The 13,152-nt window shown below is 49.9% G+C and overlaps 4 protein-coding genes across 4 annotated transcripts; 2 read left to right on the forward strand and 2 right to left on the reverse strand.

Moving 5' to 3' along the window:
- Positions 1 to 662: 662 nt before the first annotated feature.
- Positions 663 to 1,303, forward strand: PFICI_03493 (Histone H2B; the record flags this gene model as incomplete). Its single annotated transcript, XM_007832074.1, has 3 exons — positions 663 to 825; positions 977 to 1,048; positions 1,125 to 1,303. The coding sequence occupies 3 exons, from the start codon at positions 663 to 665 to the stop codon at positions 1,301 to 1,303; spliced, it is 414 nt and encodes a 137-aa protein (XP_007830265.1).
- An 879-nt stretch (positions 1,304 to 2,182) lies between these two features.
- Positions 2,183 to 4,646, reverse strand: PFICI_03494 (uncharacterized protein; the record flags this gene model as incomplete). Its single annotated transcript, XM_007832075.1, has 3 exons — positions 2,183 to 2,660; positions 2,849 to 4,418; positions 4,490 to 4,646. 3 exons carry the CDS (start codon positions 4,644 to 4,646, stop codon positions 2,183 to 2,185), a joined length of 2,205 nt encoding a protein of 734 aa, XP_007830266.1.
- Positions 4,647 to 7,073: 2,427 nt separating this feature from the next.
- Positions 7,074 to 8,708, forward strand: PFICI_03495 (Cysteine protease ATG4; the record flags this gene model as incomplete). The annotated part of the gene is made up of 4 exons (XM_007832076.1): positions 7,074 to 7,683; positions 7,752 to 7,920; positions 8,032 to 8,256; positions 8,318 to 8,708. 4 exons carry the CDS (start codon positions 7,074 to 7,076, stop codon positions 8,706 to 8,708), a joined length of 1,395 nt encoding a protein of 464 aa, XP_007830267.1.
- A 497-nt stretch (positions 8,709 to 9,205) lies between these two features.
- Positions 9,206 to 11,136, reverse strand: PFICI_03496 (uncharacterized protein; the record flags this gene model as incomplete). The annotated part of the gene is made up of 3 exons (XM_007832077.1): positions 9,206 to 9,334; positions 9,523 to 10,924; positions 11,027 to 11,136. The coding sequence occupies 3 exons, from the start codon at positions 11,134 to 11,136 to the stop codon at positions 9,206 to 9,208; spliced, it is 1,641 nt and encodes a 546-aa protein (XP_007830268.1).
- Positions 11,137 to 13,152: the final 2,016 nt, after the last annotated feature.

Raw genomic sequence — 13,152 nt, forward strand, 5'->3', positions numbered from 1 at the left:
TAAACGTTAGATCGGTACCAAGCCCCATATTTGGATCCAGTGATTTACCACGTACTCTCCCATATATTTTGTGCTGCTTAATACTGGCTGTTATGAAGGTTCGTCGCCTGGTGTCCACACCAGTTGCTAGAAATTTCTATGAGCCGTATCGTGCCATAGAAAAGATGAGGGAAGATACCAGGCACACCAGAGCAAAGAAATGTGGGGCATGTACCGATCTAACGTTTATTATGCTGGAGGAGGTGTACTAGTGTGGTTAGACTGGTAAGGGTGTGCGTAGATTTAGCGGAGGTTTGGAGGGGGGGGAAGCCACCCAAAACGCTGATTGATTTTCCAACGCCCCCCTGCCCTCCCCCTCTGCTAGTACGTACCTTGTATCTTTTTGGGCGCTTTTTTGGGCGTGCCTCAGCAAAAGCGCGCCGCACTTCGAGGTGTCAAATCAGTAACCCACGCTAGCCTTTGCCGCGTCCAGCTACAAAAGGTTCGAACCACCCACCTCCCACGGATTCCCATCATCACTCCCGACTTCCATTCTTCATCACACAACTCACTCACGCAACCAGCATCTCTCACAAGCCGCATTTGGATTTATTTCCATTTCAACTAATTACAAACTTTTTACACTTTTTTTCCCCACCACCCACATTAAAAAATCAGTCCAAATGGCTCCCAAGGCCGCTGACAAGAAGCCCGCCTCCAAGGCCCCTGCTACTGCCTCCAAGGCTCCCGAGAAGAAGGATGCCGGCAAGAAGACCGCCGCCACTGGCGACAAGAAGAAGCGCACCAAGGCCCGCAAGGAGACCTACTCCAGCTACATCTACAAGGGTGAGTTCCTCCTGATCTTTCGAATCCAGTCGCGTCGCATGATTGCGCATCCATCGCGTTTACAACGCGCGCGCGCGCGCACACACATCCACTGGTGTCAAAAAGCACCATTCGCATTGAAACATTCCAATCTGACTGTGTTCGTTTCTAGTCCTCAAGCAGGTCCACCCCGACACTGGTATCTCCAACCGTGCCATGTCCATCCTGAACTCTTTCGTCAACGGTAAGTCAAACAGCCAACCACCCTGCCGCGCGCCTTCTCTGGTTATCACAGAGGCTAATTCCATTCTCCCGCTTAGACATCTTCGAGCGCGTCGCCACTGAGGCTTCCAAGCTTGCTGCCTACAACAAGAAGTCCACCATCTCTTCCCGAGAGATCCAGACCTCGGTCCGCCTCATCCTGCCCGGTGAGCTGGCCAAGCACGCCGTGTCGGAGGGTACCAAGGCTGTCACCAAGTACTCTTCTTCCACGAAATAAGTGCTTGATGGTCTGGTTGCGCGAGGGGTCGTGATGTTTTCTCTTTTGGGCATGGGGTCCTTTCTGGCTTGCTTTGGCATCATGATGAGGCTAGGCCACTGCATAGGCCAGATGCTACGGATCTCGATTATGGAGTCTCAATAATGCGTTACGGAATGGTTTCTGATTTCAGGAGACAATTGTCTCTGCACAACACGGTATGGGGTTCGCGGTTGTACTATACATTTTGCCGAATAGGTTCTCGGAAATGACACCTGAACATGAACAAGACAAACAAACTCTAATACTCTCTTCTCTTCCGCCGGCTTTGTGATATCCTTCATTTTCTGTTTCTGTTTGATTCCTTGGGAGAGTCTACTCGGATGGACGTGTCAAACTTACTTGACAGCAGCACATACACGAAAACTCTACTTGAGTATGCAAAGCGTTTCGGCAAGCCAAGCTGGTTGCCAAGGTTGGAATATGGACGCGCAAAGAATCAGATGCATCATATTGCCAGTATGATGCACTTTGGATCGCCAGGGCAATTTGACCGATCATTCAACCATTATGAACAGATGTGGAAATCGCTACGCGTTAGAATTTGGACAAAAAAGCAGCACTACCCAAAAGTCTTGAGGAATAGCATCAAACAAACAAATTTGAAGAGGTTTGATTTTGACGGCTATGTATCAGATGCATAATGAATCCTTGTAGCAAAAGTATTGCCTGGTCCCACACTTTCTACCATGAATTATGCTACAATGACAATCTTAGTCAAGTGTCATGTCGTTCCAAGTTGTATCCTGGCAGACATAATCCGGCCAGGCGCGCCAGAATCATGTACAATGGTAACAGTCGTGCTACAAGAAGAAAAAGGTCCTGTTGCACACCAAATTTCTATAGATCGCCGAGGCCAAGTCTGCTCTTCTTCATCACGTGGGCGATTGGGACCATGATGCCCTTGTTGTCCACGGTACCAAGAGCCATGCCCTTGGCCCAGCCCATCTTCTCCAGCAGCATCCTGCCCTTGTTATCAGAAGCCAGCTCGCGAGCATGTTGGCCCACAACTTCTCCCTCGCGGTAGCTGACGGCATTGTCGTTGCGCTTCAAGCCGCTCGTGTCTTTGCGCAGGCCAGCTCGATGCGCCTTGGCCACATTGGTATCTACATCAACGCGCGTGAAGTATTGGCGCCGGAAAACACGGTCGACAATGCTCTCAAAACGGCGTTCCTCATATTCCAATGTCCGCGCCGTGCGGTAGAGTACTGGGTGGCGGTTATCTCCTGTACCTGAAGATTGTGACTTGATCTTGAGGTGACTGCAGGCTGTATGAAGGCACTGTCTTGCATGCTTATCAAGTGGGGGAAACCGAAGCCTGGTAGATCAAAAATATGTTAGTGACAAGCAATGAAGAGACATGTCGATAACCTAGCAGGTATAATCCAGGACGTATTCAACACAGCTGACAGCTTCTGTGCCGATGACATCTTGTTTGTTCCGGACGTTGGAGCACCAGAAAAAAAAAAAGAATAAAAGCTAACTGAGAAGAGTACATCAACTTACTGTTCATCCGAGCCAATGATGAATTGCTCCAGCTCAAAGACGAGCTCGTCCCTGCTCATACCAACTTGGTACTTTGTGCGAAGATCGTCGGGGTTCACGTTTTTACCCAACAAGCCTTGAGCACGCAGAGCCTCTCTCTGCTTCTTCTTCTCGGCCTTTTTGAGGCGGTCCTTTTTGAAAGCCATGTTCATAGCCTCTTCGAGCTCCGAGTCCGAGTGCTCCGGAGCCCGGGACGTACGCTTGGCGGCTTGTTCAAAGTTATTGAGAGCAGCTCGATGCCAGTCCATGAGATCCAAATCATCAAAAGCTTCGGCCATGGCTGTCGCACTCGGATACTGGCACTTCTTCTGAAAGATCTTGGCCTGCTTGGTGGAACTCTTCTTCTTCTTCTTGCTTCTGGGCGTTGTCCTGGGAGCAATTTGCCAATCGCCTTCGTTATCGTCCTCATCCTCCACGTCATTGTAAAGCATGAGATCGTCACCACCAAGTCCTAGCTCCTCCTGCTTGGCCAGCATTCTTGCCAGGCGTTCATCCTCCTGCTCAACTTTGCGACGCCGGGCAGCAGCAGACATTTCGGAATCGGCGGTTGCTTCTTCCTCTTCTTCCTCCTCCTCCAAATCGCTGGAATCATCCCCATCACTGTCGTCTTTGGCGGCAGGCTCAGGGATAGCGTCACTATCACTACCTCCGAGGTCTCTCAGCAGGTGGAAAGCATGTGACCCTAGTCCTGGGTGAGGATCAGCTTCGTCATCGTCGTTGTCGTCATCGTCCATATCACTGTCGTCGTCCTTCATGTTTGCAATGTAGTCGGCCACCAGGGCAGCTTCCTCATCTGAAGGAGAGACGTCTAGTAGAGCGTCCAGCTGTGAAGGTTCCGACTTCCTGTGTACTATTTCATCATGAACACTGGGCTGCTTGTCATGTTGTAAGTGGTCTGTGCCGATAACGTGGGTAGACTCGACAATGGTAGTATGGTCATGGGTACCACGTTCGATGGTGCTTTCCACAATTCTGATCTCTGCATCAATTTCACGGAGCTCAATCGAGTCATCGACAACCTCTGATTTGGGGGAAGCGCGCTGCGAGTGAGCGGCCGAGCGAAGTGTGGGATCTCGGCCCCTGAACAGAATCACCTCTTCGCTAGAATCAGAGTCCTGGTCTGATTCGGGCCGTGGCAACACCGGTAATTTATCCAATTCTTTGGGACGCAGCGATTTGTCCCCGGTGGTGTCAATGACAAAGAGCTCTGGAAGGGGTGAGTGGTCTGTTTTGTGCTCTGCGTGTGCACTGGGAAGAGGAGGACTGGTATCCTCTCCTGCCTCGTGGCTAGGAGCTGCCGCATCAACTTGATCGACCAGGGCATGGGGAATAATAGGATGCTCTACTTCCAGGGTTTCATGCTGCTTGGCGTCGGCAGGAACCTCTTTCTGGGGAATGTTGAGCTCCTTCATGGGGTCCATGAAGCCGCCTCTGACAAAGGTGACAGGTCGGTGGCGTAGCTTTGCATCCTGGCCAAAGAAGCCCCTGGGCCGCTTGGAAGTAGTTCTAGCCTCTTCAGCAAGCGTGTGGCCTGGCAAAAAGAATCAGTACATGTTGGTTCTTCTCGTGAGCCTTGAGAAGGCATGTGAAGAGACGTCGTACCACGAGGGGTTGTGCTGGCGGTGGATGGCACAAACGGTGACAAGGAATTATATGAGCCGACGGTGGGATTGAGCCGTGAAGTTTGCTGATTCCAGTGCGGGCTGGCAGTGGGACGGCCACTCTTGCGTTTTCCTTTGGAATTATGCTTGCGAGGCATTTTGTATTTGAATGTCGGTCCTCGAACTAAAAGTTTTCTCTTCTTCTCTTCTTTTTTTTTTTTGCTACACCCAAGCGGATGGCCAAAAGAAGGCGTGGTGATGTTTTGACGATTTGCAGATGCCCAGCAAACCAGACTTTCCTTACTCCCCTTCCTGATTAGACCAAAGAGTCGAACAAGTAAAGCCAAGACGGGCGGGCAGCTGTGCAGAGGATGGATATGTCGCCCAGGAATGAAGCGTTCCTGCGGTGGAGTGAAGAAAATGTATAGACTGGGTTTGATCTATCTATTTTGTAGTGTAGTGAAAGTTGGGACGGATAGGAAGGGTGGCGAGCACCAGCTTTCGGCTGCCGACTGGGCTGAATGACGGGTCCAATTGAAAGCACCACCGCTCCTACTCACAAGGAAACAATGGCAGTGACGTCTTGTTTTTCCTTTCCCTCTTCTTGCTCGCCCTCTCAAGATTGTTCTCTCTCTATCTCTTCCGATCCAGGCAGGTAATATGCAGATAATTACTTCAACACCTTGTTAAGAGTGAAACCCTAAACCCTCTGATACTCGACCGGCGGCTGTTCACAGACATGAGATTCACAATGCATGTACGGAATAAGAACATCGACAGAAATAAGCGAATGAGTCAAGTTTAGTTGCCCCTCCATATCGCTATCGATAAGCTTGTGCTAATGTAATGTACATACTTACCCACCTACCAGGTGCCTTGTAGGCACCACATGTTGCAGCCTTATTTACATACTTTCTCACTCTCTTTATTGACTAACAATAGTACGTAGCTAGCCCCGTCTCCGTTTTCACCTTTATGGAATACCTGTGGGACTATATAAAAATTTTTTAAATGGACTTGAAGATTAAAAAAAAGGAAGAAGAGAGAAGTGATATTAATTATGAAAGAACAAATATATTACTATTGAGCGCGCGCAGGGGGGGGTTCTCTCTGTGTAGGGCAAGGAAACGTTGGCCGGTACTTGACAATGCTGCTTGCCTACGACAGTTAATTCTTGTGCATGACATAACTCCCCTCGTTGTTGCCTCTGTTTGCCTGCAATTTGATTCAGCTGGGTCCTGCAAATTCTCTCACAGACGGACAAGTAGTAGTACCCAGGTACATTCACCACATGTTAACATACTTTGTTGGAAGATGGAAAGCAGATAATATCCGTGGTAATTCACACTGAAAGATGGCAGTCGGGAAGGTACACACAAGATACCTATGTTCAATAAACCAATCATCAAATTATCTAGCCACAGTATCTCATACGTACATGACTACCGCTGTATAATACCAACATGTTCAGACTCTTGTGTAGTACTCCTCCCAATACACAGAACAGCTACATTAGGTACCCTCCATGTTTGCCTGAAAAGCAGTGTCTAATCCCATGGAACACATTCGGTCATTCTGCAGAACAACATGTTCATTTTCTATACCTCTCATTGATTTATTGAGTTGCTCATCACCTGTACACATACGTATTTGTTGCAGCTAGGATCTTACCTACCTTGTGTTACTAGCTATATAATAAAAAGACATATTATTCCATAAATGTAGCACAATTGCACCCTCCATGTCTCTCCACTGTTAGCTGCGGCAAGTTCCGATGCCCTTTTTTCTTGCCTCCAGCTGTCCAGGTCTCGCTCGAGTGGCATTCCATTGCTCCATATCAGCCATGAGCTTGGGCTACACTAACCCCGGCTGGCCGAGAAGCTGTGCCGGAACTGAATGGCGGCGGCGCTGGATCCAATCGGGCGGGGCGCCTGAGCGAGCCCAAGAAACGTCACATAAGGCAATCAGCTGCCCGCCTTGGCCAGATGACTGTACTGGATGAACTACTAGGTACTGCACCTACATTTGGGCAATGTAGGGTAGATAATGTACATACCTAGTGTAGGTAGTTATTATAACATTAGTACTTCTTACTGGTAGCTAGCTAACCTTTGTACATCCATGTCGAGTTGAGCCACCAATAACCAATACACATACACCAGCACCAGCAAAAGAAGAACAAGAAGCAACAGCAGCAGCATTCAACATCATCTGCTGGTCCATTCTGATTACATTGTGGCCTTGATCGGCTGCTCATTTCAGCATCCTCCGACTCTCTCCCCTTTCATTGGTCCCCAAACAACGAGCACGTCCTTGCCTGCGCATCTGCCCTTGTATCCGTTGCTGTTGCTGTTGCTGTTGCTCTTCTTATCGTCTGCCTGCTACTCTCCCACCACCCCCCGCCGAGTAGTACTCCCCCCAACTTACCTTGACGACCAACCTACCTAGGTACTGCATACGGCAACAGTCTCTGCGACGGGGACAGCGTCATACTGTCATCACTACTTGACACTCTCGATACACTTGTTTCAGCGTCACTTATCATAAACACTCACAACGCGCGCGCGCACGGTTTCTTCCCCAAGATGGATGCCACTTTGGACGTGGGTCGGCGGATCGTGCAGATGCTCTGGGACCCCGAACCGACCAACGATATCGTCAAAGATCAGCCCGTATGGTGTCTAGGGACGTCCTACCGACTAAACAACACCAACACCCACAAGCACCCCGAAAATACATCCAGTCCGACAACTGCTTCTGCTGTCGCCGCCGCCGCCGCCCATGACTCTTCCCCATCCACGACCAGTAATAATAATAATGATATCACCAGCGACAACAACAACAACCCTTCCCCGGCCCAAGGGCCTGCAAAGTTGCCAGAGACTCCACCAGATTCCATCTCCAGCAGTCTCGACTCGTCACTTGCTTATGAGGATGCCCCAAGGGACGGGGGCTGGCCACCCGCCTTTCTAGATGACTTTGAATCGCGCGTCTGGATGACCTACAGATCAGAGTTCGAGCCTATAGCCAAGTCGCACGACCCAAAGGCGTTGGCGGCTCTGTCCTTCTCCATGCGTATCAAAACACAGTTGTCGGACCAGGCTGGCTTCTCCTCCGATAGTGGATGGGGATGTATGATACGCTCAGGTCAGAGCTTGCTAGCAAATGCCATGCAAACAGAGAAGCTGGGCAGAGGTAAAGTCCACTCCCGAGGGTACCGAACCAGTTCAAATACTAACCAAGGAATTTTCCCCCCGGAACAGGTTGGCGAAGGGGCGCCGAGGGGGAACAGGAAAAGCATCTCCTCTCTCTTTTTGCTGATGATCCGAGAGCACCCTATTCGATTCACAAATTTGTAGATCATGGTGCCGCCGCTTGTGGTAAATATCCTGGCGAATGGTTTGGCCCGTCGGCAACTGCCAGGTGCATACAGTACGTCCAGAGGCGCCCCAAGACAATATCCATCGCCTTGCAGCAATGTTGAAAAAAAAAAAAACAATACTAGAACGGGAAGATACCAAAAGCTGACGGTTAATGTCCAAGGGCACTGACGAACGCAAACGAGCCGGATCTGCGGGTCTACTCCACAGGAGATGGACCTGATGTGTACGAGGACAACTTTATGAAGATTGCCATGCCAGACGGCAAGACCTTTCACCCTACAGTTGTTCTCGTCGGTACAAGGTTAGGTATTGACAAGATTACGCCGGTGTATTGGGAAGCGCTTATTGCGTCCTTGCAGATGCCGCAGTCTATTGGTATCGCCGGGTGAGTGAACCATCTCCTCTAGAAACCGTCTGCCTATCTCTGACTTCCGTCGTCTCCCTAGCGGCCGGCCATCGTCCTCACATTATTTTGTCGGCGTACAGGGGCTGTATTTCTTCTATCTAGACCCGCATTTTACCCGTCCTGCCTTGCCTTACCACGAGCATTCTGCCGACTATACCCCCGACGAAATTGATACTTGCCACACGCGCAAGCTCCGGCGCCTTCACATTAAGGAAATGGATCCGAGCATGCTGATTGGCTTCCTCATCCGGAGCGAGGACGACTGGACCGACTGGAGGCGTGGCGTCAAGCATGTCCAGGGCAAATCCATCATCCACGTCTCAGACCATGACCCTGTCGCACATTGCGAGGCCAATGAGAATAGTTTCATGGACCAGGTAGAGGCCATGAGCGATGACGAAAATGATGCCGACACTGCGCTTGACGGGTAACGCATGAACTTTGCGCGACGGTAGTTCTGGAAGGGAGGGAGTGAGTCGCAGCCACCACCCAAGCCAGCCACTCAAGCCAGCCACTCATTGGGGGGGAGCCTAGGCGTTTCGGTTGACTTGGTATACATTATGCATCACGGCGTGTCTCTAGCTATCACATCGGGTAGCGGAAATAGACCCAACCCGCTAGCTAGCCATCATTATTTCTGCCTTTGCCATCTCTCGTGCGTGGCCGCTCGTGGTAGCTGCCCATCTGTAAAAGTGACGGTTCTGCTACTTGGTCGGAATATGAGACTGTCACCGCCTTTGGCCAGAGGAGAGTGAAGAAAACAATATCTCAACACATGGCAGCTTTGTAGCTCATGTGCCAGTCCGAGCTGAGCTACACCCCTGCGAGGGCGTATAGGCAAGAGGATGTCGGCATTGTTATAGTTTTGGCGCTTTGAAGTCTTGAGCTTATCGAGAACATGAACCATGTCAGGTTGTAGGCATCATGCTCAACGCTTCTTCTTGTTGGCCTTGGCAGCTTTGCTTGATGTTTTGATGCTACCGACGGGGGCTGCATGTTTGGGGTTCGCCTTGAGATGGCTGAACAACTTGGTTTTGGAATCAAATAGCTCATCACACTACAAGAAATGAAGTCAGTATTTTCCAACTATGCCTGCGTGCCTCACAACAAAATCGTCTCTTCTGCATTCTCGTCGGGGTCCCATGGTGTAGTAGTTGTTATTATTATCAAGCTGGTCGCTTTGAAAAGGGAAAAGAGATGATGTATGCAGCTCAATGTCGAATGTGAAAAATGAATTGTACTTACCACGGCACATTTCTGTGAAGCACCTTGTTGCTCCAACTCGGCCTGTTTGGCTGCCTTCTTCTCCCGTTTCGCCTTGGCCTTGCCAACTTTTTTGTTTAATCCGGTGTTTTGAAGGGCCAGGTCTTCAGTGTCGTGGGTAATATCCTCCAGTTCATCACGATCCCCGTTGCTGGGCGGCTTCGCAGCAAGGCGATCCTCAACAATGGCCCTCGGGGCATATTCATCATCCCCACTATCCTCTTCATCAGAGGCTATGCTGGGCTCCTCCTTGGAGGTCGGCACACTCTTGTTTGCATCGGTAATCTTCTCAAGGGCCGCTTCAGACCCGGCATCGCTATGCTGCAGTGTTTCTGCTTCCGCCAATCCATCTTCCGATACAACGTCATCGCCCCCGTCCTCGTCGGCAAGCGTGGCGGGTGCTATTGGGTCGTCGAGGTCGAATTTGACATCATCCTTTTTCATCTGCCTCTTGAGTTGTTGTACTGCCTTGATGTGCTTCTTGCTTTTCTCATGCGCCTCGTATTGCTTCTCTGTCTTGAATGTCTTGTTGCAAACCACACATTCGAGGACCTCGACCTCGGACTCCTCTTCACTCTCTGTGAACTCCCCCTCCAGTCCCTGGTCATCTCCCCTCGACTGTGCCCACTCGGGAACAACATAGTCTTCCGCGGCCTTTTGATTCGCAGCCCTGGCCCTGGCGGCTTGCTGCTGCGCCGACTCGCGCAGTATCTTTTGTCGCTCTGCCTCGGACTGGGTATTTGGCACATAGCGGGGATCTCGTTTCCGCACAAAGGCGACAAGGGAGCGTACGGCATCGTTGAAGTCGCGCCTGGCCTCTTCGCGGAGCTGCTTGTTCTCCTTCTCCATGAGCCGGCGCACCCGCCGATCAGGGGCATCCGACAGACGCCACTTGTCCTCCCATGCGAAACTCTTCTTGGTGGCAAAATTGGACCAGGCGCTGTAGAAGACCCTTGCGACGCTATCATAGTCGTCGGCGGCGCAACCAAAGGATGGGTACTCGACAATGGGCTGGTCATCCCACTCGCAGGCGGCGATCTCCTGCTCGGCCAGAGAGTCGAAAGTGTTCTGCAGGATCCCAAAGAAGCCGTTCGGGGCATCGGTGAATGGTACGGTCGAGTTAAAGCGACCGATTAGGGTGAAGAGCTCACTGGCGGTGGTCATGCGGACATTGTAGTACTCGGCGGTCCCGCCAGTCTCGTTCGGGTCATCGCCGCGTAGAATGGCATCACGATGAGAGTCATACCAGGCTCGTTCCTGGGCGTCAGAGAGAACCTCGTAGGCGGCCTGAACCTCGGCGAACTTTCTGGTCGCGTTCTCGACGTCTCCATAGTTTCGATCGGGATGTAACTCGAGGGCCTTTTTCCTGTACGCCTTTTTGATCCTGAGAGACGTAGTGGTTCGATGATTAGCCGTTTATGATGGGCCCCGTAACTTTCACGTGTGTATGTATATACAGGTCAAGGAGGCAGGATCGTGGACGTACTCATCATCGGTGGCCTGGCGGTCGACGGCCAAGAGCTCGTAGTAATCGGTTTTTTGCGGCGCATTATTCGTGGGGGCAGAGCCACGGTTGGAGGACTGCTCGTTTCCCATGGCCGCCTCGGGCTTGCTGCGTCTCTCTGGCTTTGACTCAATGAAGAAGACACGGCGCCGATATCGAGAATATCTGGACGGACGGGAGCCAATAAAGACTAGAACCTTTACTGAGATATTCTAGTGTAATAAGGCTGCAAAGGCGGATGGATCTGCGCAATGGAGCAATAGAGGTTGACGGGTTGGCTGAGTGGAGCACAAAAGATAAAATGTCGAAATGCCCCAAGTCGCTGGATAATGATGTTGTAGCCCTTTACGGCAACCTCGGAGAAATTGATAGCTGCAAAATATTTGTCTATTGGCCATGAGGGCATGATATTATCTATCACCCATCTGACGAGAACCAACTGCTTTTGTAAATTATTGATTTCCACATCAGCACCTGCATATTACAGCTTGAACAGAATTTCTCCTGGCGGCAACCTAAAGTCGGTGTCTTGAATTGTAGAACCCCGCGATGGCCGAGATTGGAAATACATTAGGTACATGATGGCGGGGTAGCACTTTTTTTTTTTTTTTTTTTTTTTTTTCCCTCCCGTTCTTGGGAAATCGGGAGGGGAATCAGGGGACCTGAAAACTTGCCTATCTAGTCATAGTAAAAGCAGCTAATTGACGATCCCATCGGGCTCAGCTAGTTGATGTGCTTTTCAAGTTGCAATTGATGGAACCTGGGAAAACAAGATGCGCCTCATCAGTCCCGTACCATCACGCGCCTTCGGCACGTGGGCAGTCTAGTATGAATAGATATCTGTTATACCTATTCACTACTAACACTAGATTTGAAAAAGTTTCGTAAATCTCCTCTTCTTTCGAATGGAGGATATCTACATGACTTTTTGCTTGTGTAACTACATTGGTACAGAGTACTACTAGACTTGACGGTGCAGTATGAGCGAGGACAACTTGTGTCTTGGCATATCAGCTTGAACTGCATGTAGAAATCAAGAGGCCGACACAAATCAAAACCCCGGGAGGTATGTAGGACTTGTACATGACTGTTTACCTCCACAGGTAATGTAAAGATGCAGCCAGGCCTCAACTAGGTCCCTAGGGAGACAGTCTGGACTCTGGTGGTTGATATCCACTAGACGGGTCACTAACATCCATGGTTTTATACATACATTTAATGACCTACCGACGTCCGTACCTACAGTGCACATATTTAACACTTTACATAGTACATTAGATTTCTTCTTTGGTTGGTCCCCATCTAAGTCTTCCTCTCGCCGCCCCTCCTCCTCCTCCTCCTCCTTCCCTGTCCAAATGATCTGCCTGCACCTGCAGGTCAATCAATGCAAGCGAGATGCTTTGTGGACTTGTGGCAATTCTAGATTTGGGCAATGGTCGCGTGCCCTTTTTCCCAAGATAGAAAAAAAAAAAAACCCCCATGTATTGCAGAGGTAGAGTCGATAAAGTAGGTATTGAGCAAAGATTGAACATTGAGGACCTCCGCTCTACCTGTATCCCACTGTATGTGATCTAGTCAACGTAGCCTGTATGTGGGTATATAAATAACAGGAGGGGCGCCATATGCCAGGAGCGAGGCATGATTTGATGCCTTTCAGAGCATTTTTATTATTTCCTCGCCATATGGAACATTCATAATATGAGTGTAGCAGAAAACCACAAACAAAACCAAGGATGCAAGTCAAAGAAGTGAGTGAGAAGAAGAAGAAAAGTTTGAACAATCCACCCCTCCATCGATCGCCCCTCCGGATGACAGTGCCGCCCGTGCCTTACTTAATACAGCCAAAAAGTTGGAAAAAAAAAAGAACCTTACCCAAAAGAAAAAGCCCCCATGGGACATTACTCGAAAACCTTCTTCCCCGATGACGGTTCATCAGCCCAGATTCGCTTCTACAAATGTCATTTAGTTGCCTGCATGCCTAGACTATTTAATCCTAGCTTATTTGTCGTTGTAGTATATTGCCTATCTTCTCGCTCATCTACCTTATTTGCATGTTGCAATTTTGTCCACCCATCCTTCTTTGCCATTTTTCTCTCTCTCTCTCTCTC

The sequence above is a fragment of the Pestalotiopsis fici genome, assembly GCF_000516985.1.
Source record: "Pestalotiopsis fici W106-1 unplaced genomic scaffold PFICI_Scf_2, whole genome shotgun sequence".
Lineage (NCBI taxonomy): Eukaryota > Fungi > Ascomycota > Sordariomycetes > Amphisphaeriales > Sporocadaceae > Pestalotiopsis > Pestalotiopsis fici.